Raw genomic sequence first — 27,542 nt, 5'->3', positions numbered from 1 at the left:
GACAGCTTTGTCAAGAAGATGAAAACTAACTTCTGTACTTCTAAATACACAGCAGTCTAGTCTCAGTGGAACACGTCTTACCTCTTTGCTCTTTAACAGGGACTTTCAGATCCCACTTGACAGTATTTGGCACTAACAGCCATTTACAATAACCATTCATTCCCCTTAGTGCATGAACTATAGAATCACATCAACTGCTTCTCATCACCTTTTGAAAATATCACAGCCATGAACTGATTTATTAGTACATGCATTAACTGAATTGACTAGTCTCGTGTCTGAACTAAGGCTTGCTGACATTGTGTTAAAATGCAGTGATGGATCAATTCAGATACATTTTAGTCCATTACGTTTTTTAAGAAGTTTTCCATACTATTTTACGTCCGGCAGCATGCAGGAAAAAGACCTGAGAGAGCAAACAGAAAAGAACCAGCTGCTTTAATGGCAGATATATTTTATCATGTGCTGGACCTGTTTTAGAACTACCTCCCCAGGGCAGTGCTGAGCTGAGCAAGCTGATGAAGTTCCAAGCGTTAACGGGCAGTATGACAATAATCCTTAACTTAGCTCAATTTCTGATCAGCAGGTTCTCTATTTTTCTTTTATACACTACACCAACAGTGAAATAATGCAGCACATTCCTCTGAAAAATGCTTCTTACCTCTTCCAAGTAGTTTTATAGATCTAAAAAGCTGCAAACACAGGAAGACTTTGGTGTTATAACCAGTAATGGAACCTCAACTCAGTTAACCATTAAAGCTTGCTGTTATCTCCAATTAGTGTTTTGACCACTGTATTAAAAGTACACAAGAAACTGGAAAGTGAAACCAGGCTGCAAAGATGTGAATTTTAATCAATGTGCTCCTCAATGGAGAAAAGGCAAGCAGTAAAAGAGAAGGTCCTAAACTTGGAAAAAACCCTGCTCCTACTTGCAGACTGCAGCCTTGGCCTGTCACTAAGGACTGGCCCCCTCTGATTCCTACTAAGCAGCTCAGCAGAGCTGTAGCTGTCCCTGCAGGACCATCTGGCTCTGTGCTGAAGCAGTGCTTTACTGTGACCCTGCTTGGCTGCGCCCTCCTCTCGTGCTGTCGTCACTAATGCTGTCAGCCATGACACACAGCTCCCACCCTGGACAGATCGTGGTGGAGAATAGAACTGCGTTTCCAAAGAAGGAGCAGCTCACACTGCTTTTATTTTATTAATCATTTTCATTTCAGAGACATGTAATAAATCAAATTAACTTTGAATCAGCAAACTTCCATGCTACAGGAAGTCATGCTGTGCTATCATCTGCTCCTGCTATAAATACTGGGGAAGACTGCACACACTAACTCGTAGTAGCAACTACTTTAAAGATTAAGCAATGTTTATGACAGTTCATGTCTAATAGAAGTTTCTACATCAGCACAACAGTATAAGATACTAAACACTAATTATAATGCATAAAAATACAAAGTAAGTTATCAGCAAAAGCTAATTCTTCCTTGGAAATTCCTCTACAGACAAGCATCTTCACTATATCAACAAAAAACTTTTCCTGAAGCAGAGGAATTAGAAATAGGGACTCAAATGGAGAACAATATTCAAACAGGTTGCTAGAATTGAAGAAGTGATTTCTGACTCAAGGAAGAAGCACATATTTCCAGGGAAAGACACAAGGACTGTCAAAATCACTGAAGCCAAGAATAAAAGAGTTGTAGACATGAGTCTCTACAGTTCAGCAGTAAACACTGAGAAAATAATTGGGAATTACTCTAATCTCTCAATCCTCCAATAAACTTCAGTCATAGTAAAGTGCAACAGATAGCAATTGAATAAAAAATTGTAGTACAAACCAACGTTGCTCAGATATTTAAGTCTCTAAAAAAGGAACTCAGTTCAAAATCAAAAATAAATTCCCATGAGAAATATTTAATATTATAAAACTTTAACTTAGAAAAAATTGATTAGTTTTTAAAACAGAGAAATGACCACCGTCTGTAGCCAGATTTTCCTCAAAACAAGTATACATAGAAACAGTAATACACGTATCTGGAGAAAGAAATAAAAGAGAAGCAAACAGTTGTACTACTGATTAAATACCTGAGTCACTGCTGCTGTCACTGCTAGATGAGGAGTCACTGCTGCTGGATGACTCTGAGCTACTACTGCTGCTGTCAGAATCAGAATCTGAGGAAGAGTCTGTGTCTGAAGATGAAGACGAATCTGATGACTCGACATTTTGCTTCTGTGTCATAATCAACTTTGGTGCATTTTTAAGATGTTCCCGTAATTCATCCCTAATTAGCAAAAAAAAAAAAAAAAAAATTATTAATTTTATTTTTTGTTCATGGGGAAAGGGAAGATGAAGAAAGCAAATATCAAATGAGAAAAGTGTTCCTCACGTTAATCCTCCAAGGCCAATAGAAGTGAAGAAATTGATGGCAAAGCGAGTGTTTCTTGGGTTATCCCGAGGTAGCAATCCCTCAAAGAAAGGCTGCAGTGTCCTGATGGAAACAAACACCTATATTAAACACTCAGCACTTTCACTGACATAAAGAAACTGTAAAAGAAACTGTATGGACCACCACAAGAAAGCAAAAGTCTTCTCTTCGTGCACTTTTCAAGACTTGCATTGTTTGTACCTGTGATGCATCTAATCAAATGCTATTTAAAAATTTGCTCTTTTATGATCCTACATTTAAGGACTAATAATTCATCCTAGAGAAACTGTTACTAATAGCTGTATTTTTCTACATTTTATCAGAAAGAGAAGCCCCAGTAACATTTATTATGCAGCTGTATAGCTGACAGCATATAAAAATAAACTTGCACTTGGAAATCGTTAGGGTAGCTGAGTGTCACTGGGGGTGGAGGGGGAACAGATACATCTTGCTAAGAGTCATGCACGTACTTGAACCCAAAATGACAGCAATGCACTCAGATTCAAAAGTGACTCCTTGCAATGACTGAATCTATACATGAACTTATTCTTGAAGTACTGCAGCTACAGAAGGGGCAGAGTCACTTGAACCTGAACACGAGAGTTCTTATCTGTATGTTTTTAGATAAAGAACCTAATTAAATTTACAGTTTTGAAAACAAAATTTCAACTTACTCATCTTTTAATCTTGCATTTAAATTAGGAAGCCCCATATATTCACTGAGTTCCTGAAAGAATATTTTGACAAAAATTCTACTGGAGGATGTAGTAGTTTCTTCACTCAGTATTATACATTCAAGAACCTGCAAATATTCAGAAAAGCATTAGCCTTTAAGTTTAAACAGACATTCTTTTCTTGTCCTCCTGAAATAACTAACAAAGACTGGTATTTTTTTTCCCCCAAGGTTCTTAAATTCTAGTCAAGAGCATCTTTCTCAAAAATTCTTTCTACCATCTGGGAGCAGCTGCTAATCATATTTATGCTAGTAATTCTTTGAGGATTTTTTTTATCTAGGAAAGCTCCACAAAATGAAATCAGATGTGTGAACTTCTGGCAAGTTAAGAGATTTGGGACCTAAGTACAGGAGTGGTAAAATATCTGGACTGACTTATGCATACCTGAAGAATGACAATTAGACTAGGCGATGAAACAAAAATAAAATAATATGAAAAGAGAAGTTACCTTGATATTCATTTCTTCATTTTTAGTGTTATATAATAATATAATCTCAGAATGTGAGATTGCTTTTATTTGTTAGGTATTTAAATCATAAAATGGCAGCATTTTTAACCGTCTTACAATTCAATACAACTTCTAATTTATCAAAATTTAGAAGTTCAAAACTCTTTTCCAAAAGAAGTACTTTTTAATCAACCAATTCCAGCTGAACTCCATAAAATAACAGCTGAAATCAGCTACTGAAAAATGGGGAGAGAGGATGATGAGACACAAGAGGGAAAAAGAGGAGATGGAACAAACCAGAATTCTTCAACAGTGTCTGAGAAGTTACTTAAGATAATCCAGTTTGCCACAAATCGCAGAACAATACTGGAATGAATGTATTACATGTCAGTGCAGAGCACTGGAGATTAATTGCTGAACAAGAGACTGAGGACAGTGGCCTTTTGTTTCACTTACACTCCAGGGAATTGAATCGGTGTACAGGAGATGAGCGAACATCTTGGCCACATTCCTCAGTTTGTTTGTTTCCAAACGATGAATGGTATCGTACTGTTCCTTGAAAATGGCTTCAAAGGATTCCATATATTCTTTCTTTAACATGCAGAAACGCTGAGACAACACGGTACAATTTAAACAAAACACTAAACATGCAAATAACGTACAACCAAGTGTCATAATGGTGTCAATGCTCATGGCAAGACTTCCCGTTTAAATAACCCTTGGAGGAAGAGCAAACACTCAAATGGATTTATTTTATAGCTTTGAGCAGTTTGTGAGGAGAAGGAACTCACTTGCATTGCAGAGCAGCAATTATCAATTCTGAACTACAGCATTCTGAACTATCCAGCACTTTGCTTGACTTATATACATCAAGTATTTTCACCTGATACAACCCCATGTTTTCTCAGGACATAACTGAAGAACTATTTCGATTTAGAGAGGCAGCAGGAAACAGAAGAAAAGACATTTTGGACATAAACATTTCAGAGAATATGGAAATTGACATTTACATTCATCTGAATATGCAGATTCATATGGTTAGTGCTTTGTAACTGACTCCCTGAAATAATGGATGAAAAATACAAATGAGAAGAAACATTCCCTTTCAGCACAGCTTGCTCCCTTGAGAAGCCAAGTATTTAATCTTAACTCTTCAGACATGTAAATATTATTGATAGGGAAACCTTAAGTAAGAAATAACTGCAGCTAAATTAGCAGTAAGTTGCACAAAACCAGAAAGTTAGCCGTTTATTGAAGAGCAAACAAAACACCCACAAGCCCAGGACAGTAAGTATTCAATCTTGTGCTCTAAATTAAACCTACTAAACAGCTTTGAACAAGGTGGGAAATGACAAAGAGTCTCCAAGATCAATCTTCAGCACTGTAAAAAGGCTATTTTCTGGTAATTCATAATGCTATTATGTCTTTCTAGTACCATTTCTTTGCTGCTGATTTATCGTTCTACCATGAGAAAAAAGGGAGGCAAAATAAGCAACAATATAAAGGCAAAGCGAGTTCTCCCACTCTGCATTCACTACTTTTTAGAATTAAAGTGCTAATTCAATCCACTAAAGCAATCAACAAGCATTTTCAGAATGATAAAAAGACTATTAGTTTTATTTATCCATTAAAACTTAAGTGTCACACAAAAAATTAGACTAAAACAAGGAAGTTTCCTATCATAAAGTATAAAATCTGAAACAGAACTCACCCCTGCCAGTAACCCAAAGAATTTCTCGTATGTTCTTTGCTGAGCACAACAGTCAAGTATCATATTGCAGAGTTCTTTCTGGGTTAAGGAAAAAAGAGTATTTCTCTAGGTAAATTCACCATAACAGCAAAAAAACCCATCAGTACATACCAAGTAACTGAAGGAAGCCTTACATGGATGCAAGCTTTGAAATTAGTATTTCCATCAAACTTCATTGGGAACACCAATAGTTCTCTGAATTTCTCTGGGATATGAACTTTTGCCCTACGAATTTCCTCTTCTGCCTAAACTAAGATTTATCTGCTAACACAACGTACATCTAATCAAAGAGTCAAAATTCATTTACAAACTAACTTTACCTCAATGAAAAAAGGAGTTACAAGATAAAAAATGAAAGTTTTGAGGTATTTTTTCATGTTTTTGTTATTGTTTGCCAGTTGCTTCTTTTTATGATTTTATTTTTAGGGCTTCTTTTTGTTTGTTTGAAACACTACCAATCCCTGCATTTACAGAAAATGAAAATTCTTTACAACTTCCAAGTGTCAGAATGGCTTACAGACAGACCATTTGGAAACACAATGTGCATTTCTTAGCAGTTATTTCCAAAATCAGAAATAACTACTGATGTTGGTATATACTTTGTACCTTTAACTGTTCAGCCATAAGTTGCCTGGCAAGCCCTGCTTAGAACAAGCAACCAGAAGTCTGAGTTTCACTGCAATGGCTTCAGCCCTGAGGGAGATGTTTAGGAAGACTAAACTCACCTTTGAGAGGCCAATATGCCTGGGCTTCTCTAACCAAGAGAACAAGAGAAACTTTTCTAAAGCAGCTGTTTTAGGCTGAATTCTGAATCACCCATTATAGAAGAGCAAGCATTTTATTCTCTTTGTATCTTTCACCAATTTACTGTAGCATATACCAGATTTCACATTCTCCCTTACTCTTGTGTCATTCTTCCAAGCAACTATTCAGAAGAAACATTTTTGCCCATCATAAAAGCTCAAAACAAATAAAAAGCCAACCATGCTGAACAAGAAAAGGAAACACTCCTCCAAATAACAAGGTAGTAACGTATCAAATAAACTTACAGATATGTTTAAAGGCATTCCTTCCAAAACTGTCACACTGTGTTCATGTGATGTATTAAAATGCATGTTAACTTTTTATATTATCCCATTTTACAGTAATGCTGCAGTTAATCAGTTTTTAACAATAAAAAGGGTAAAGTGCTGATGCCACTGTTAATAACGTCAGGAAGATTTGAAAAACAAATTACTTTCCTTCCTCATCTTAAATGCAATTATAGCCTTAGTATCCCCAGTGGTTTACAGTAATTAAATATTTTAACATTTTAATTAAATATTACAATGATTTCTAGGAGGGTATCTTGAATAATCACATGCAGGAAAATAGGTTTGGCCATAAAGACATTCTTGCTGGTGTTATCTAAACAATTTGAGGTTAGGTCTAGAGTAACTGTCTTCCAGATTTAAAATCAACAAACTTTACAATTATTTAATTACTTTTTGAGAGATGCAACAAGCTCATATGGCAATTCTAGCTTAATTTACTGCTTCAGAAGTCAGTGAACTAATTTCTGTACTCCTAATGTTTATGACATGAAGAGACTTTTATTTAGCCCACTACTTTTTTTGAAGACCACAAAAAAAATTGTTTCCCACTTTTACAGGCAATTTCTATATTATGTTGTTTAACTGTTTTTATGCAATGCTCAACAAGTAACTACTTAGCTCAATTAAGAAAGTATACATAGCTATCCAATCCTGAAGTAAAACACTTCAAAATATCTGACATCTCAAACAGATGGTGAATCATCTTGAATTTATTATTGTATCACAGAGAACAATAGCACTTCCCAAATCTGCTAAAACAGAAGATAAGGAGAAAGCTGCCTCTAAATGCATTGCATTTCTCACAGTTCTCCCTAAACCTCTATTTGCTCTTCCCAAACAGAATAATGGTTTAGATGAACCATGATTCAACTAACATGGCAAGGATCATCGTTCCTTTAGCATCTTTACATTTAAAGGCAGAAAAAGACTTGTTTTGCTTTTTTTCTCCCAGTTTTACCACTTTAAAACACAAGCACACCCTGCCCAATCTCTCTTCTCTCAGCTTCACACAAAGGCTGTGTTCATGGCAGGCAAAAGAGCTAAAGTAACTTATCCCATTCTGACAACTGGCTCCTTTTCATAGCTAGTACTTCCCCCTGCCCCTTCTCCCCTCATTTTTTACAATTTCTTTAAGATTTGCATTCAGCCAAGACTGCAGTTTCAGAGCTGCCCCCTAGGCTGCCTCCACGTAGAGGTCACTTGTGCCCTCCTTGGCTGGAAGTGATGCCATTTCCACCTCCCTTCCCCTGTCAGCCCCACAGCTCTGTTCCATCCACTGCACACACAAGCTGAAGCCATCATGAGACATCCCCACCTTGCAAGCTATTCTTAAAATATAAAATTTTCATTGTCAACACTTCATTTCTAGAAGTTTCTTCATGGAACTAAAGGAACTGATTTGCTGGGAACAAACCTAGTGCAGGCCTCAGGCTTGTTTAAATCAATGTGAAATTGGAATTATGTGAAACACGTGCCTTGCATTTTATGTATTTTCACTGCTTTTACTGATGCCACACTTTCCCTTCTTTCTCTTAATTCACTGAAGCCTATTTTACTCCCACGGACTACTTTAAAGCTTTTCTTACTGCTGCATGTTTTAATGGGTGTAACCATCACACAGCCTACTTTTCCCAGTATCTCTGCTTTCTCTTCTTAATTTGTCAAGTTACCACTTAGAGCCAAAGCTGGCAAAGCCATGGAAGGCGTTTCAGCAGCAGGCAGCCTCTCATCAAGCTCTGTGCAGTGCTTTTAGCAGCTACTACAAACTCTCCAGGTCTGTCCTGTGTTCACCTAATGGTCTTCCTTAACTTTTTGCCCTTTTTTTGCTCAACCTCTTTTCTGTTTAGAGCAACACATGCTCACAGCTGAATATGGTTATCACGAATCTTGCATAAATCAGACTTAATATTTTACACTGGAATCATTAACTGGATGTAAGGATAGATATATTTTTAATCATGCTGCTACAAGTCTTCAACACACAAACACATATAAAAATAAAATAACAGATCAAAGTCTCACAGTATCTTTTTCCTTCTATGAAAAGGCTGCACATACAAAACTTCACTTTAAGTGATTTCACCGAGGTAATCTGAGCAACTCCACCTCCTTAGGTTAAATGCATAGATATATTTGTGGAAGATCAAAAATCTAGTCAGAACTCTAGCTAATGCCTGCTGTCAATAACAAAAGAGCCTAATTCTGTATGGATTCTGTACCTTCATTTTGTAGATGTCAACAAATACCACAACATGGTATGTGCATGCAATGTACTTTTTAAAATCGATAAATCATGGAAATTCAGAATGATTCTGCACCTCAGGCCCACAAAAACCTCCTGCTTCAAAAGACAGGAAAGCTGCTTGAGGACAATTACCTTTTACAGCTAGTAGCAGCCTGTGAACTAATCATGGTGCAGTTGCTAAACCTACCAGCTGCAATGCCCTCCAACCAGAGAAGAAACTAATGGATCTAAGAAATCATCAATTTGACTGGAACCTGATTATCAGCCTTAGACCATCCCGCTCTACATCCGTTTGCTGAACTGTATTTTCACTGAAAGTGAAAATAGTCAAGTCAACCTAAGTACTTGTGTTATCTTCAAGACTCAAGGCACAAATAACAGGAGACACTGACACTCCCACACTACCAACTAGGACTTTGCTTTGAGCAACTGACACCACCCTGTAAAATGAAGACGTGTCAGATGCATGCATAATTCTTTCAAGAAGGTTGTGCCTGCAAGAATTTTTCTCATTTCAAGTACAAAAAATAAAAAGTCTGGTGACGCATTACCTTTATCTGGAATATGCACAGTGTTAGAAGAGGCTCTAATTTAATTTAGCAACATTACTGTATACAAGTTCAGTTCTTATCACAAGCCAAGAAAGAAGAAAAGCCTAAAAGCCAATCCATTTTAGGCGCATTTTCAAAGAGCAAGAACAATGCATGGTTGGTTTAATTTTTTAGTTGTCTGCATTTCAGCCAGGCTTGTTTGCTTGCTCTCCTCACAGCTCAGAAGCCAGAACAACCACACTCACTACAGTTTTAATTTATTTAAATTTTCTTCTTTGGTAATACATGGGATTAATACAGCTTTAAGAGAGATAATAACAGTACTTTTAAGAAAAGTAAAATAGTGAGCTCTGCCAAAACTGAGCATATGCCCAAAGAAGCAATTGCAAGGCTTGTTTAGAAACACTTCGCACAGACTGTAGTACAGACAGCAAAGCTATTTCACTTTTCATCTCTAGGCTTCAGTTGGGTCTAAATAACAGCAAGCCCACTTCTAGCAAATATACTTCGAAATAAAATAACTTCAACACTTTAAATGTTGTAAAAAAAATTAACAAAATATCAGAGGACTGCTGACATCCCTCCTCAGCAGCTGGTCCTAAACTGCAATGCCAAAAAGCAGTATTATGTTGTTCCACTCCAAAGATTATCCATCTGAACCTTAATCCTCTTTCTGTGAGTCAGAGCTGTGTGATAGATCCATTACTGGTATTAAACAGACAAACAACTTGTGTTGCACAGCAGTTTACGTGACACGATGATCTGATAATTCAATCACTGGTAAAAACTGCTAATATATTTCTGACCTGAACCCTGATAAATAACACCAGAAGTTTCTACACATGAAGATTTCTGGAAGAGTTACCCACGAAGATGGTCATTAAGACTGTATTAGTCTGAAACCTGTTGTTTGCATCTGTCTTTAGGTTTTAGATATTCTGATTAGTTTTTTGATTGCAATTAATTGACAATTTACTACTCAAAGCTTGTGAAAAACAGTCAACGACAAAATTAAATTTGTTTTATTAAGTAAAGCCTTTTAGAAGAAAAGCAGAAAGTTACTATAAAATCAGACTTGATCTGGACAAAAATTTTGCAACAGGAATCTTAAGTTTCACCTGATTTCTAAGGAATACTTCAGCTAAATGCTCTAGTTCCTGCTTCTCATGATGACTGCCATTCATAGTGGGAGTTGGAATAGAGAATGAGCATAAACAAAGTTTGCAGGTTCACCCAAGAGTTCAGCAAACATTTCAGGAATTTCTCAAGACTGCTTAAAGCTTTGCATCAGAAGGTGTGAAGAAATAAGACACAACATCCTGCAATACAGATTATTGAAGCTTTCAGCAAAACAGACCAAAAAAGAAAGAAGCTCTTTATGGCTAAAAGCAGTAGAGAATTACATATGTTGAAAATACCTCTAAGACCAAGTCAAACTGTACACCCAGTGCCACTGTGTTCACCACTAAACCATATCCACACATCTTTTGAACACTTCCAGGGATGCTGACTCCACCACTTCCCTGGGTCAACCTGTTTCAATGACTGACCACCCTTTCAATCAAGAAATTGTTCCTAGTATTTAATTTAAACCTCACCTGGTGCAACCTGAGGCCATTTCCTGTCACTTGTTACCTGTGAGAAGAGACCAACCCCCACTAGCAGTACCCTCCTCCTGCTTTTGGGTACTTGCAGAGTGAAAAGGTCCCCTTTGAGCCACCTCTTCTCCAGACTGAAGAAGCCCAGCTCCCTCAGCCACACACAGCACTCCTCCAGCTGGGGCCTCACAGTCAGAGCACAGAGGGATGGTCACTGCCCCTGCCCCTGTCCTGCTGGCCATGCTATTCCTGATCCAGGCCACGATGCCATTGGCCTTCGTGGTCCCCTGGGTACTGCTGGATCATGTTCATGTGCTGCCAACCAGCAGGTCCCTTCCAGCTGCTGGGCAGTGTTCCAGCCACTCTGCCCCAGCCTGTAGCTCTGCCCAGGGCTGCTGTGACCCCAGGGCAGGACTCAGCACTTTGCCTCGTTGAACATCCCACTGCTGGCCTCAGCCCACTGACCCAGCCTGTGCAGACCCCTCTGCCTTCCTGCTCTCCTGCAGATCAACACTCCTGCCCACCCTGGTGTCACCTGCAAACTCAATAATGGCTCGATTTTTTTTTTAATGAAACCAGAGAGAATTAATTCAATAAAAGCTTCAATGGGAAGACAGTAGCTTGAACGAATAAAAAAAATATTTTTCTAGCTTAAAATCTGACAGTTAATTTAAACAAATTTCCCACAGAATGTATTCAGTTTTTTTATCCATATGTACAGACTCAAGCCCTAGAAACCCCTGAATAATTTTACTGCCTGTATCTGCTTATTATTTCTGATCTCACAATGATCAGGAAGCATCGTTTTATTGGTTTTTTTAAGATTTTTGTCCCCATAAAGGAGCTTAATTCTATACAATGAGCAAGTCAAAGCTGTCTTATTTTTGCTTAAATGAGGTGAAGAGTAGTTATGACTCTTAAGGAAAAGAAGAAATCAGTACAAAGAAGAAGGCTCATGTGATAAGAGGACACAATTTTACAACAGTTTTGAATCTTTAATTGTAGTAATTCCTACAACTGTACTGAATTGTAGGCTGATACTAACTGTTGGGTTTTTCTTTTTCCTTCCCTTATTTTTTCTGAGCAGCTTTTGCCCACAAAAGTTATGAGCTGACAGAGACTGCCACAGTATTAAATCCTAAGAGTTAAGCAGTTCTCACTGCAGACAAGCAGTGTTATGCATTACAACTCTGCTGTATACATAACATACACACAACAGAATATAGAATATATAGTACATATATTCTAGATTGTTTGCTCTAATCTTTCTATCTGAATTGATTTGCTGGGCAACAGGATTTTTTTCTCTTCAGAATTCTTCAAGTTATGTATACTTCACTGAGAATTATACTTTTATGCATGATTAATATTGCATTTGATGCAAAGAATTAGAGAACTAGATTTAAAAAAATACACGATCTCAGTTCTTAGTTTACTTCCATGTGAATTTCTTAGAAACAAGCAATAGTACAAGAATTGAAAAAATGACAGGTAAACAAGTTCTCAAAGAACACCTAAGTGCGGCCCAGATCTCTCCTTGCTAGTTGGTATTATACTGAAGTTACTTACTAAACACACTGTTTCTAATAAAACTGATAATTAAAGCCACAGGAAGTTAAAGAGCCCCCCCAAGTGCAACTCCTGTGATGACAGCTTAGAGCTGACTGAAAAGCTGCTTGGAAAATTAGATGTGTATTTACATTCTGTTCTAGTATTGAACAGAATTACTGGATGAAGAACAGTTTCCATTACTTGAAAACACAGCATTTGCATTTATCTTACAGAGTCTGAGGACAAAACAGCTTTAGTCTTCATGTTCTCCAAAACTACAGCAAAACAGTAACTCAAAACTGCTTTAATTCAATACGCTGTTTATTCTGACTATAAAAGCACCAAAACAACACACTCATAGCACTGTGCTAAATTTCAAGCTCCTCTGATAAAGTCTACAGCTGCCTGCAAATATTATTACCTCCCACCCTGAATCCTTTCAGAGACAGAGCTCTGCCATGCTGCTGTATTCTTGTCATAGGACAGAAGTTTCACCAGTCCAAAGAACAGACCTTTTTAAAAGGCTGTTTGAAAGTAAACATTTGTGTTGCTTGACAGAAAGGAGCACAGACATAAATGCTTATGAAATGTGTGTCAGTCTATTTGCCCTAATGGTTGTGAAATTAATTTTGAGGAACAACAGCTGTAAGGAATGACTCTCATTCATCTGCCTGCTACACAAACCAGGTCATGGAACGTGAGCAAGTTAGATATTACCATAGTATTGTATCTTAGTAACGTTAGTAACAAGAGTAAGAATAAAGGCTTACAGTCTGACTTTCAGGGAAGTCCATCTTCAGCAGTTTGTGAGCACATTCTTCAAAATCTAAGCTGGACAGAAAAAAAACACTTATTATCTGTGCAATATATGCTATGCTAAAAACATTCCAAAAGTACATTAAGTTTGATCCTTGGTGCTAAAACCTCAACTCTTTTGAAGTAAAGTACTCCAGCTGTTTGATTTGCTGAGACTTTAGTGTTATTGTGGATTTTTTAAATAAACATTTTGTACTTCATGAGTTTCTAGCTGAAAACTAATCCAAAGCGACTACATTTGATTACAGGGAATCTGGAAACAAGATGATCCAAGCCATTATTACTATCAAATCATCTTCCAAAACCTGATAAAACAGAGAAGTGGGAGCTTGTTTTGCACCTTTTGAAACACACTGAAATGCAAGCATTGCAGACAAGCTCCAGAAGCAATACACTCCACAGTCTCCTCTTTGCACTCCTGTTCTGAAAGCCTTTGGCTACCACTGGGAGCAGCCTCCCCCTCACACGTGAGAGGAATACGGCAAGAAAGTATTTAACAGTAACTCTGAGAAATGTGAGAGCCTTTGATACCCTAAGTATGGTATTAATTCACGTGTCTAAATGAACACCACAACTCCATCACTACACTCCTCATGCAGGATCAGACCTGCACAGTATTATGGGCTGCAAGAGGTCAACTGCTCCTCTCAGCCTGGTGACACAGAGGCTACACCCGGCAGGTTTGGAATAGTTGTGCCACAAAATGCAAGGGAGATCATTCTCAACATGACCACAAGTAGACTACACTTAAGGGCTGCTAACTGCATACTTATTTTCTAAACAATGCAGATGGAGACAAACTACAGAATTTCTAAGTGTCTCAATCTTTTTTCATAAATTCTCAAGATGCCATAAAATTTGAATGTCACTGACTTCTGCTCACTCAGAAAGCTCTCATTATAGCAACAGTCCCAGTCCACTACCCAAACATTTTGAAACAAACAAGATTAATTTTAAAATTAAAGAATTTGGAAAACAGCCTGCTTTACAGAGTCAGGTCAGGCTCCATAAAGACCACATCCCTGCTTTTTTTGTCTTTTGAATTGCACATTAAGACAGAATTTTAAAAGAAGAATAATTAGAGTTCACTGACTTCAAAAGAACTACACTCCTAGGTGCCTACTTTATATTTACCTTGACTGAATAGCCAGATAAATTGTACGACGGAACGAGACCAGGTTAATTTCTGTTTTATCATGGACAGTAACTTTCTGACCTGGAAAAGAAAAGCATGGGTTTGTAAAGAGCAGAACATTAAGGATGACACATGTAGCAATTTTTAAAGACAGCTCTATTTACTGTGTACTGAGTGTGGAGCACACTATTTTTCTGGAAGTACTTAGGACTGTTTACAGGTTTATCTATTTTTTAATGTTTATTTTCACAGATAAGGAAAAAAAATGAATATTTGCTTCATCTGTAACAAAGGTAAATATTTAGAGAGAGTTTAAAAAGGGTAATTCCTTTAAAGACATTTAATGCTACTTAGTCACTGCAACCTCTAGGTTTAATATTTCTTGTCAACATTATTAGCAATCCATTTTCTGCAGAATTTATCTATACAATGCTTTATGTAGCATCTCTGACCTTAACAGGTAATTCTTAGTTCCTGTTAACTATAGGATCTACATTACAGTGCTCTGCAAAGTTCTGGAGCAAGCATAGAATAATTCATTCTGAACCAAACCACTCTGGGAACCCTTTCCTTGGTAAAATACTCACTATTCCTTCAGTCTTTTAAAGTTTGGTAAAAGCGTAAAAAATTGTTCTACAGGAACAATACCTGACTGGCTTTTCCATTACTCATGCAGTCTACACTAAAATTTCAGTTATGCTTATCCATCAATGCTTTTTGCTGGGTATTGAATACATTCTTTGAAAATGAGTAAGTAATGTCTCCACTGAAGATCAAGAAAGAGGGCTATACTGAACCAAGTGAGATATGGAGGATGCAGATACAGCTGTAAGAAAACCCATCCTAGTTTTGAAAGTGACTTAAAAATATGATAGAACATGGGAAATATTAAGCAAGAGTTTTCATTTTGCTCTTTTTTGTGTCTTATGTTAGGTTTTTCTCAAAGGAAACTGATCCTGCCAAGAATGATGTGGCAAAGTTGCTTTTCCTTTTGTGCACGTGCGGAATACTTCCCTTCAGACTGTTATATTGTTTGCAAGTATACACTTAGATCTGAGAATGACTGAAGAGGACAACATTGCTTAACATTTGAACATCTATTTGGCAAAATATCTAAGAAGTTAAGCTTTTCTTTCCTGTTTCATCTGCATTCAATCGTTCATAAGGTGCCAGTCATACACTTACCATCTTCATCCTCCTCCTCATCGTCTTCTTCATCTTCTTCACTACTTCCAGCTTCTTCATTTCCTTCAGATTCAGTGTCACCTTCATCAAGGATTTCTGAAAGAGGAGTATCCCAGATTAAAGGAACACAGACCACAGTACCTGCACTACAAAAACTCCCTTGATCCAATCCCCGAAGAGTGAAAGGATGTTTCAGGTACAGAATGTGGAAGAGGCCAAAAGCAGATATATCATAACTGAATGGAAACACAGATGGAGAAACAATGAGTAGCACGAACACAAGGGTAGGTCTATGAACTGAACAAGTTATGTAGGACAGAAATATCACCCATGGTTAAATAAATGTTGGCAGCAACAGCTAAATAAGCCAACGCCATAGGTAATGGTTGTATATACACACAAATATCCCTACCTTTCTTCAGCATTTTGTATTTCTCCTCATTTTCCATGAAGTTTGGATCCATCTTGAAAACATCTTTAGAATAAAAGAGAATCTTTATTTAAAACACAAATTGAAGAAAGCTATTAATATTTAGTCTTGAATTTATTTTCTGGGGGAATGCAGTTAAGGAATTATCTTTCATTTCTAACTTACTAAGAACATCCTCTGGGTTGTAGTCATCTTCCAATGGCAACATATGAGTAAACTGATCCTCCTCTTCCACTAGATCTAATCCCTCTGGAATGATTGGATGATCCTTGAAGCCATCCTTCCTCACAGCAAACATGACTTCTATCATGTACTGAACACGCATATCGATTTTAGATTCATGCAGGATGTGTCGAAGGCGATCAAAGATTGCTTTGGAAAAGAGAGAAATGCAAATATAAGAGGTATTTACTAATACAAATGCCAAGATAGGTTTTGGCTGGCTGTACTTACCATTAATACCTCTAGGAGAAACTTCTGTTAATTTGAGCCCACTCTCTTTAATAAATCCAATTGCTACTTCAATACTGTCATCAGTAGGCCTTTCAAGAAGCAAAGTGAGCATTTCCAAACATAAAACCTCATGAGCCTGTGGAAAGAGCATCAGCAGAGAATCAGAAAGCACAATGCTATATTATCACCACAGCCATTTACTGGACAGACCTGTCCAGCCTTTGAGGATGCCACAACACAGCAGCTTAATCACACACACAAGGCAGCAGTAGTGGGGCAAAGCTGATTAAGAGGAAGTAAAAATTTCAAATCCAGTTTTACCATCAGTATTTACACCAATTTTCTAATGAATGTGACTGTTTATTGAAGTGAAGAAGCAAGCAATGAAAAATATTTGGCCATTAAAAAAATAACAGAATGCATTTCCAAGAAGCAAATAAGCCAGCACTTGCATTACAAAACCCAGTTCTAAGTGCACTGTGTCTGTAATTAAATCAGATCTTCAGAATCAGGCATATAAGCAAATAGCACATTTCAGATTAATTTCCTCTTTACCAAAATGCTGAATATTCCCAGTATTCCTGAGACACAGCTTCTTGACTTTATTTAAATCAGAGCATTCTGATTTTTGACACATTAACAAGTGGCATAGAGTTGGATATAAATTTGATTTAGATGCAACTGAGTTTACTTCTGCTACAACACACATGTTGCAAGAAAACTGTTTAAGGTCTGTGGGGCAGAGCCTCAAATGATCCTTGCTTTGCATCAAGACATGCCTGAATATTAACCCAAGCACACACATGAAATCTGGGGAAGCTCTGGAGCCTAAATGCAATAATAAGTGCTGATAACTGCATAAGCAATTACCAGTATCTTTTCTAAAGAGACTTTAACAACTTAAAGCAGGCACCACACTCAGGCTTCCAGCAACTTTCAGAACAGACAATCTTCACTTAGGGTACTGCTGTCTTAAACTAAAAATTAGCCACACAGGGTTCAGACTGAGTAGAAACAAAGAAACATACCACATTTTGATTCATCAAATGTGCAACAAATTTTGAAGATGTTAGACAGAGTTGCTGCAAAAGAAAAAAAACAAGGAAAGTTTAACATATGGAAGAAAAAATTCCTAACCCAAACATACTATAGATGAATGCATCTCACAAATTAGTCGTGAAACTATTTAAGGATACTATGCACTCAAAAATGAAAACTAAAATTAAACATCCCTGCCCAAATCAAAAAAAAAAAAAAAAAACAACCCCAAACTATCAGAGTATCAATTGAGAAGAGTTTGCCAAACTTTCACCATACTCTAATACTTTTAATGTCCCATGGACTGGTCTCTAGCCATGTCTTGGCTGTGTTCCTTTGACCTCACCTGACACAGTTACACTGCAGAATTCCACATTTCAGCACACTGCTCCTTTACATTTTACATACCTTGTCATTTCTGCGATACCCTTTACGAAAATTCAGTATCAGCCTCTTGAGGATCAATTCACCGATATTTGGAAACTTTGAATTGATAATTGCCACAAGAGCTGCATAAACATGAGTAAAAATTGGAGAGGCGCTCTGAGCTTGCAAAATGGATCTAGACAGCAATCCCCTGTGAAAATAAGCAAGTTTTAAAGACTTGTAATAAAGCATGTAACAGTTTTATTCAGTACTTACCACATGAAAGAGTGTTGTGCAGGTGGAATAGCTGAAGAAACCAGATGACCATTTTCAAACCATGGTTTATCATGCCACAAATGGAATTTTGCAAAATGTGTTGCACAAATCTATCTGAACTGAAAAGTTCTTAAACTGTTACCTAATCTTTCATTAAATAATGTTCATATTAGAGCTACACTTAAAAATGCTAAGCATGCAAAAAGCCATCTTATATCCTGCAATTATCCCTTTTTAAATCTGAACTTCATCTGTTTAAAAAATATTACTTAGAGCCTAAATGAATGTAAACAAAGAACTCATGACATAATAACTCTTTTATTATTCAAATAATCTCTTTTACATTTATTAGCGAAAAGAATCTGTCACTTGCTTCCCCTCATCTCAATTTTGCTTTTTGTAGTGCTTAGGAGCATACAGAATTTGACTTTTGCTGTATTACTCAATACCTGTGGGTGAGAATTAAAACAAAACAAACTTCCAAATGTGAATCTCCAAAGTACACGCTGCTGTCCAAACCTATCTTCCTTGTGATCTCTTGAAATCTTAAAAAGCACTCCTGCAGAGTATTAAACACAAAGTGCATAGGGACCTTATTCCTACTTACTTTTGGCACTGACAAATGGAACAGAAGTCATTTCATATTAGTGTACAGAAACAGAGTATTTCCATTTTGAAATTAGTTACTTCTTGCTTACAAACTGAAAGTGGTCTGTTTCAGTTCTTATTTATCATCTACTTAAAACCACAGGAAAGGATTTGACAGCCAGGTAAAAGTTAATGCCATTACTTTTAAATTCACCTTTGTGTAAGTTTGGAACTAATGAACTAAGGAGGGAAATGGTGCCATTTTCCACACACATTATTTTGGCATTTATAAACCACACACAAAAACTTCCACGGACAAGTGCATTCTAAAAATAATCAGTAAGCCGATTTTTATACTAAAATAATATTCCGAGTATGAAAATTAAATCCTGGGGACATGAAATACCGGCATGTAAAAAGCAGCCCAACAAAAACCTGAAACTTCATTACTACTTTTAACAGAAATCACATTCAGGAACTATTTGCCCACCGTCCAGATTTTATTTAAATAATTTAACTCTCTTATTTTTATGCTAGTTACATGACTCTGATCTTCCCATCAGATATAACACACATGAAAAGCAATGCATTCCTCCTCAAATAAATCCATGACAGAGAAAGTGTCGCTATCTGTCTGAAATGTAAGAGAATCATTTTTGGATCTACCAAGCTCCAACAGCATAATGGTCTTTTCTTTACATTACAACAATAAACAACACCAACAGGTATTTTTTTTTTGCTTGTTTTGCTAAACAGTGGCTACAAATATTATTTGTCTCAGAAAAAAAAATGAAGCACTATAAAAATAAACAGACAATGACAACTGTAAATTACAAGTCATTCAAGTAAAATGCATTGGGAAAACCTTAAGAAAAGGAAATATACACCATTTTATTCCACCAAGCATACAATCCCTTTCCCAAGTAAGGGACTATTCTGAATAAGGCAATATGGCCTAAGGTTAATACTAAAATGTGACTAGCACCCATACACTACTCAGAGCACACACAGTGGTGTACACAAGAACAGTGTACACATTCCAGAAATGCAATGAATTATTTTAAAATACTATGGCTTACCTTCCCCGAACAATATTCTCCTGCAGGAGCTCATGAATGATGTTTTCTATATTAGAAACGTTCACTTTATTGACAAGACCATTGATCGACTTCTTTAAGGCTTCCCAACTCATCCTCTGGTACGCCAAGCTATTACAAAGTATCACAAATTAGTAATGTATGAATTTCAAGTTGCACTGAGTAAATTCATATATATCTAGCATACATTCACATTTTCATTCAATCAGTAAAATAAATGTAAAAATAGTCACTGCATAAATGTGAAGACTTGTTCACAATTATACAATAAACCACTAGAAAAATCACTGAACCAAATGATAAACATGAGTAATTCTCTACATATGGTATAACCCTGAAAATTGTTTTGTAAGATATTCCAAAAAATTCCTAGCTACATTTAGTATCCTGCTTTACTTTATCATTTACACTTTGCAGAAGAAGCAGGTACAGTTTTAATCTGATTCTCTAATCTTCCTTCTGATAAAAACATACCTTCAAAACAATGATCACAACCCTTAATGGATCCCAACATTGTCTAAACATTTTAATTGTTTTGCTTGCAGCAAAAAACCTCCTATGAAACTTTGAACTCACCTATTTTTATCAGTGATTTGCTCTTGCATCATCCTGAGCTTGGCAGGTGGAATATATGCACCACCTGTGCGAGTGAGGATTGGATCCACTTCTTCTTTCTTCTTCTTTGAGGTGGTCTCATCGTGAGCAAGTGAGCTCTGGCCTGTCGACCTCTCTGGACTCCTACGGTCAGGTGAGGAGTATCTTCTCTGCTTCCTTCGATCGTATTCTCTGTCCTCCCACCTCTCATAGTGTCTATCTCTCCCCCTTTCCATCCTTCTAAAGGGAAAAAACAAAAAAACACCCACTAAACACCCAAGTGTACTCGAAAAGCTTTCACATTTTATTGCTGATTAAGAAAGGACTCCATACCTTCCATCTGAGGTTCTGTCATCATAATAATCCCGTCTTGAATATTCCTCATCGTATCTGCTGTCATCAGAGTATCTCCTCTTCCTGGGAGTTGGAGACCGGGACCTATCACACTCCATGTCCCTACTCACAACCCAAGAAACAACAACTTTTAGTAAGAGAAAAGCAATGGTATTGATATTTACTTGCAATATAATGTAACAATCCAGAAGTGTTCCAATTCTGCAACATGTGTTTCAAAATATGTGTCACTCCAATAAAAGGGTCTGCTTTAATGATAATTTGTCATTAGGAAGAAAAATTATTAAAAATCAGAAAATCCCTGTAAAAGAAAGATCCTAGAATCTGAAATGACACATTTAACAGTAGCAATATCAAATACCAATGGTAAATTCAGAAACTGGCATTTCTTGGAACACATGTATTCATTTATTTCTACTTACTTTTGCCTGTACAGCATGAAGCAATCTTGCCCAAAAATGATAACTCTGGTATCAGCAATATATGACTTAAGCATAACATGCAATTTCCACTTTCAAGTCTCATAATCATTTAATTAAATGCTAAGTTTTAGTAACAAATCCATTTAACTACTGTTATATTGACATTCATCTACTTTATTAAATCTACACTTGTTTTCTACCACTTAGTTATGGTAATATACAAATAGAAACACAACCTGATGATTTTTTTAACTTCTCTAACTCACTATGTGAGGTATATATACAGAATTGAAAGATACAAAAATCAGTCACTCTACCTGTCCTCTGGAGACAGACTTTCACGTCGGGAACTGTAGTTTTCCTTCCTTTCATGACTGGAGCCATGCTTTAATGAAAGAGAAAGAAAAAAGAATCAAGCCCCAACATGACCGTGAGCACCTATCTTCAGATCAAAGCACACCATGCCTTCAGTTTCCAGTCCTTTATGAGGAGGGCCTTCAAATAAAGCTGATGGCAGTCAGGTATGACAAGGACAGGTTCCTGGTTCTCTAGCAACAAGCAATTAGGCAGCTGAACACCCTGCTACAGGATGCTGCAAATGCCAAATGCTTCCACATGTTCATGGCACTGAACAAACACAGAAGAAAATCCACAAGAGTTACAAAGAAACTTTTATCTGGCTCGGGAAGCTGCTAACAGGTAGAGGGTGGGAGTGTATGTGGGCAATTAGTTTCACAGTTGCCCTATTCCTAAATTCTTTAAGGTATCTGCTTTTAATTACTGCTGGAGACTAGAGTAGATGGACCACTGGTCTGCCTTTCCTGCTTCCATCTTTCAGATGACATTTTAATTTGTTGTATTACATGCAATACCATGAACAGAATTCCACTATTTCTTGTTTAAAGAGTGTCTTTCCTCTCTCCTAAAAATCCCCTTTATTGACAAATTTTTCCTTATGTTCCCCCTTTTTACTAATCACAATTTAATTTCTCGGGAGTCATTCCTAGTTTCATAAATTATGAGCATCTGAGGGGCACTGATTTACTTAGCAGATTTGAGGGACTGTTTAAGTGACACACACTTAAATAGTTCACACCAAATTCCATGGGCTGAGCCATGACATTTAGAAGAATGGAGCCATAGAAAAATCAAAACAAAATAAGGGCATTACATTGTCCATTGGGAGCATGCAACCCTACAAAAGTTATGTCAACCCATTTAATTTTAGAGCCACGTTATCTTTGACAGCAGAGACAGTACAAGAGATTCACATTTCACCAGTTTTCTATCCCTTTCAATGCTCATTACACCACAAAGCAGATCACTGAATTCATTCAAGGATAAGAAAAGTCCTTAAGTTCATTTTTCCCCAGCACAGTAATATAATGCCAGTCTGTATCCTAAGCTTCCAAGAAAGTGGCAATAAAAATCTTCCAATAACACAAAACAGTTACTGTATTTAGATCCTATCTAGCAGATGGGAAGAAGGCAGTGGGTCTTTTTAGGATGATCCATTCTCATGGGTTCTTTATCATCGGTCTCTGCCCAAGCAGAACCAAAAAGACAATTTGGATCTCAAAGAGTGAAGAAGCCAGCGCAGGCTCCAATTCTGGAAAAACAGGCAGTGTAATACCACAGATTTGAAGCAGTGCATCATAACAATATTGCTCTGCTAACATGTCCCAAACCTGGTGTACTTTACAAACACAGCATTTCTAAATTTCTTCTTCTTGCATTCAAAAAAATCACTCCCATCCACTCAGAAATGGACCACACAACTTTTAAAAGGAAAAGCTTTAACATGCATACTATGACATACAATTGTCAAATTAACTGGTACCTATTGTGTCTACATCTTTTAAGATCATTGTTAAAATTTTCAAAATCTTTCTCCATTCCTCTACATACTTACATTTGCTGTTAAGCCATCATAATTCAGTCAGTTTCGACCAATTATTTCGACCAATTATTACACACTAATCATATTCAAGACTCTAATGCAAAGGACAACAAGCTAGAAACAGATATAATTTACTGACTCCTGGTAGTATTTATCTTGTAAATAGCTGCTGTCTATTACAGATATTACTCGCTTTGCATACAGGAAGCTTTATTTAACACAACATCAGCTACAAACCTAATTACCAGTAATAGGGCAGTGATCAAATCCTACCATTTAGGTTTAAGAACACTTACATTTACTTGTGTCACCCTGCTCTTCATCTTGACTTCCTCCTTTTTACAAACGTGCAGCAATGAGGCAATCCAAGCTGGAGTTCAGCATATGAAAACCATTTCACCTGTAACACACAGAAAACAATCAAAAACTTTCGACCGCACACGGTGCCGAAACCCGCACCTTTATTTTATCCTTTCAGACTACGCTAACACAAGCCCTTAAACCAAAAGGTTCCCCCGGGTCTATTCCGATTCCCTGCCGTCACACAACGGCTGCACAGCAGCGGCCGGGAGCTCACCGGCACAGCGGGCCCCGAGCGAGCGGCCAGGCCGCGCCTGGGGCTGCCGGGGCCTTGCCCACCGACCACGCCGCGCGGCTCCCGGCCAGGGCCCGCACCCGCACGTCCGCCGCTCTGCCCGCAGCGCGGAGCGCGGGGCTGCCCCGATCCCACAGGGGGGGGAGGGAGGGAAAGAGGGAAGGAGGGAAGGAAGGGTCGCCCCGCCGAGCCCCGTACGCCCCGGGCCCGGGCCCGCACCTCCCGCCGCCGCGCACGGCCCCGAACGCGTCACTTCCGGCGGCGCGGGAGGAGCGCGCGGCCGGCCCCGCCCCCTCCCCCGCCCCGCCCCCTCCGCCGCCATGTTGGGGGCGGGAGCGCGCGGTGCCCCCTCCCCGGCTGTGGTCAAAAGAAGGCGTTCGCCGTGGGTGTTAAAACATCACGGCCCGGGCTGTGCTCTCTGGGACCGCTGCTCCTCGGGCGGAGCATCCTAAAGGAAACACACCCCGCCGCTGCCAAGCGCGTGTTTCCCCTCAGGGGCGCGTGCAGTAGCAGGGAGCGGTCAGCCGGCCTCCCTGAGGGGTGGAGGTCTGCCCGAAGCACCGCTGGAAAATGGAGAGAATGAAGTAGTCCTGCCCTTTGAATAGCAGCTGAGCACACTCTTGTGTCGCTTACACGGCGGGTTAAACACAGCTGGAGGGAGATGTCCGCGGGAGGACAGCGGACGCTGCGCTGTGTCGGGCTATGATGCTGTCGGAACACCTGTGTGTGGTACAAGGCTCTTTTCAAGTGTTTCAGCACCATGGATTTAGGCTAACAGAGAGCCTCTGGTTTATTACAGGCACAAATGTGTTCGGATTTTAGAAAGTAAATAAATGCATAGGAAGAGCGTTAAAAAAAAGGTGGGGGGGGAGAAATACTGCATAAGGTCTGAAAATGCTTACAGTTATTTTCAGTTCTTGTGAGATAAATGGAAATGAACTCTTGCGGGGCACATCAGACGAGGCTCAGGACCGCATTCGCTGAGCGCAGAGGCAGATGTGCAATGGAGCTGTGCAGCTGTGCTGTGCCCAGCGCTGTCCCTGCCTCCACAGGTCCTGTGCCCCCACAGCTACTGCGACATGCTGTCGCTTGAGGGGAAGAAGATGGCAACGAAACTTTCACAAAGCTGGAAAATGCTACATTTTCTTTCTTTTTGGAGGTTGTTAAATCAACTTACTTATTCTGCACTGAGCATTAGAGTACTTACGTTTTGTCACATCATGTAATGCACCTGTGGCACTATATTCACTGCAACAATTAGTACAGGCTCCGATGTTCACTGTCCAAAAAAAAAAAAAATCACAGCATAGTGAGGAGAGAATATTCATGATGGGACAGATCTGGTCAATGTGGTGCAGCAGTTGAAGACTTAGTTCCCCCAAGATTTAAACTGACTATCTTGCTCGTCTGTTACTATGACCTCAGAAGAGTGAGAGAAAAGGAGCATCAGGCCATGACTGATTGTGCTATGCAGCACTTTAACTCACAACCACTTTGGTTTAAACTAATGTACCAGTTCATGCTCCCCAGCACTTGGAGCATTCACAAACCTGTTCTCAAACTTTTCCAAAGGCAAGGCAAGCAATGCCATCGTAATGTTGTGTTTTGCAACAGTTACAAATATTCTGAGATCATGACAAAATAGTAATTTTTATTTACAAATTCATAAAAGTCAACTTTCTCATTTATGTTGCAATACTAAGCACAATAATCGATGAAGCAAAATGTATCTTGCTCAAATCAACACAAAAGTAGGATATGTTAAGAAACAAAAATCAGAAAACGTGCATGATTTCTTTTTGGCTTTTAACTTGTAGCTAGAGGATTTGATTTCTTTGCCTTAATGATTTGCAAATGTGGTTCTTACACAGGAGACTGGAAACAGCATGTATTTGGACGGTCAGACACATTTTGACAATGTGAATTGTTAAATACTTTCCCAAGATATTTCCTGAACACACTGTCTGCCTGTGAACGCTCTATGATTTCCCATTCTGCTGTGAAAGTAATCTTTTTCCCACCTCACGCTGTGTAAACAGGTGTCACGAAATAAAAAGGCACATGGCATCAGTGTGGCAGCAGCATCTCCTGAGAGGGACATCCTGTGGCTGATGGTGCATACACCATCCCTCAGCCTGTCCCTCCAAATGCCCTGGGAGGGAGAGAACATGGACAGCTGAACTTTCCCTCAGAAGGAGCCTGAGGACAGGGATGGGAAATATAAAGGTCTTTTTTGAGGTGCCTCCACCAGAGACTACTGATAACCTCTGAGAAACATGTTTGTGATTCAAGGGAGGCTGAATAACATGGGGTGACTTCAATTCTTCAGTTCTGTTCTTGGATGTGGAAAGCAGAGAAGGGGCTGGGGCAATGGGATTCACTGAACAAGGGAAAGGGCATTTCATGCTGAATAGAAGTAATGAAGTGAGGTTTCCCTTTTCTCCTTTCCTAAGTTAATGCTTTAGTATTGGATTATGCAGTGAAGTTCCCTTCTGCTCATTTCTTCTCTGCCCTGCTCCTCTTACAGTCCCTTTTCTGCAGTGGGTCATGCTTAGATTTTATTCCTCATCAGGTTGAAGGGAGGATGCTTCAATTTTATAGTGGGTCTAGTCTTGTGGCTTGGCAAAATGCTTTAAGAGATGCAAGTTTTATTTCTGTGACAGAGGTGACAAAGCCTGCACTTCCCAAGTGAATGCTTTAAGGTGGTAGGATGCAGTGCAGGCTGAATGCCCCAGGTCAGCCTTTTGGAATAATCTGCTGCACTCAGGATCCCAAATGTACAGAGTCTGAAGTAGAGCCATGACTGTGGGTTCTGACTTCTAGAGAGTAAGAGGGATTCAGGCACATTCTCTGCTTGGTTTGTCTTCCACAGCTTCTTGCTCAGCATGTGAGATTCCTTAATTGCCTGGAAGGCACTCAGGTGAAGCATCCAACTGAAGCAGTCCTGATCACCCTGCAGGAGCCATGCAGCTACTCTGTAGGTGTAAGAGGTGGTGAGGATCTCTTATCTCTATGTCACTCTGAAGCAAATTACAATTCGAATGGAGCATGATTATGGAGTTTGGAAAAAAATCCAAAGACAAAACAACACAAGAATTAACCCATGTTAAGTGACTTTATGTGTGTTCAGAACAGCAATAATCAACAAAGGATGTTTCTTCTTAAGTAAGCATGATGATCAGGCCTTGAAATACAATAGCACCCAATTCATACAAAATTGAACCAACATGAGAAGTTTGCCTTCAGATAAGGCAAATTTTAAATATAGCTTTTTACACACTGAAAATGCTGAAAGAACTGACAATTCAATTGAGATTAATAGTAATTAAACCAAACATAATTATAATCTTTGAAACCTGCTCAAAGGGAGAAAGAGTAATGCATCCAACAAATTCACATTCATCAGCTTAATGTTTTGCATGAATAGTCCATTAGTAAGCCACAGGAAACATAGTTTTAGTCGTGTTGTTTTCCCATGGCAGTTTTTTTCATTGTGCTTGAAATTATATGAGTTAAAAATCATCCACGTGGCACTCCCTGGGCACAAGCAGCTGTAGCTCCATCAGCTCCCAGTCTTCCACAAGTGAGCAATAAAGGCTTGCATATAGAAGCTCAGTGAAAGTTCCTAACACTTCTGGAAAAAAACAGTGATAGCTGCTCTAATAACTTATTCTGGTAGCTGAGTTTTTGCAGTTAGTATTTCTTTATTCATTAATCTCAGAATGATGGATTGGAAACTGGTTTCCCACCAGTTTTATTAGGAGTAAGGAATTTATACACAGCTAATTCTCATCCAAGTTGACCAGTGTGGCCTTTAGCATGCTGCAGAATTAAAATCTTGTGCAAGGCTCAGAATTTGTTTCCAGATAGCTGTTCCAATGTGCCAGCTGTGGATATTA

At 38.5% G+C, this 27,542-nt stretch overlaps 1 protein-coding gene across 4 annotated transcripts in view; it reads right to left on the bottom strand.

The window, feature by feature from the left end:
• CWC22 (CWC22 spliceosome associated protein homolog) overlaps positions 1-23,889 on the bottom strand; it is a 36,651-nt gene extending 12,762 nt beyond the window's left edge. Inside the window, exons 1-19 of one of the 4 annotated variants that reach the window (XM_062498120.1) lie at positions 23,863-23,889; positions 23,345-23,448; positions 21,466-21,533; positions 20,706-20,828; positions 20,355-20,612; positions 19,761-19,889; positions 17,860-18,028; positions 17,442-17,495; positions 16,414-16,549; positions 16,126-16,332; positions 15,943-16,005; positions 15,531-15,626; positions 14,345-14,426; positions 13,165-13,225; positions 5,317-5,394; positions 4,062-4,214; positions 3,098-3,225; positions 2,385-2,486; positions 2,083-2,279 (exon numbers count right to left, since the gene is read on the bottom strand). In XM_062498120.1, the coding sequence (XP_062354104.1) occupies positions 2,083-2,279; positions 2,385-2,486; positions 3,098-3,225; positions 4,062-4,214; positions 5,317-5,394; positions 13,165-13,225; positions 14,345-14,426; positions 15,531-15,626; positions 15,943-16,005; positions 16,126-16,332; positions 16,414-16,549; positions 17,442-17,495; positions 17,860-18,028; positions 19,761-19,889; positions 20,355-20,612; positions 20,706-20,828; positions 21,466-21,533; positions 23,345-23,371 (2,131 nt within the window). In that variant the 5' untranslated portion in view covers positions 23,372-23,448; positions 23,863-23,889. Of the gene's footprint in view, positions 1-2,082; positions 2,280-2,384; positions 2,487-2,952; positions 3,226-4,061; positions 4,215-5,316; positions 5,395-13,164; positions 13,226-14,344; positions 14,427-15,530; positions 15,627-15,942; positions 16,006-16,125; positions 16,550-17,441; positions 17,496-17,859; positions 18,029-19,760; positions 19,890-20,354; positions 20,613-20,705; positions 20,832-21,465; positions 21,534-23,344; positions 23,449-23,862 lie in introns of those variants that run through there. The other 3 variants (XM_062498119.1, XM_062498121.1, XM_062498122.1) reach the window with 3 other exon arrangements.
• Positions 23,890-27,542: the final 3,653 nt, after the last annotated feature.

This window comes from Cinclus cinclus, chromosome 9 (assembly GCF_963662255.1).
Source record: "Cinclus cinclus chromosome 9, bCinCin1.1, whole genome shotgun sequence".
In the NCBI taxonomy this organism is placed as follows: Eukaryota; Metazoa; Chordata; class Aves; order Passeriformes; family Cinclidae; genus Cinclus; species Cinclus cinclus.
Note: the sequence above shows the minus strand (reverse complement) of the source record. Positions and strands in the feature narration are given on the sequence as shown.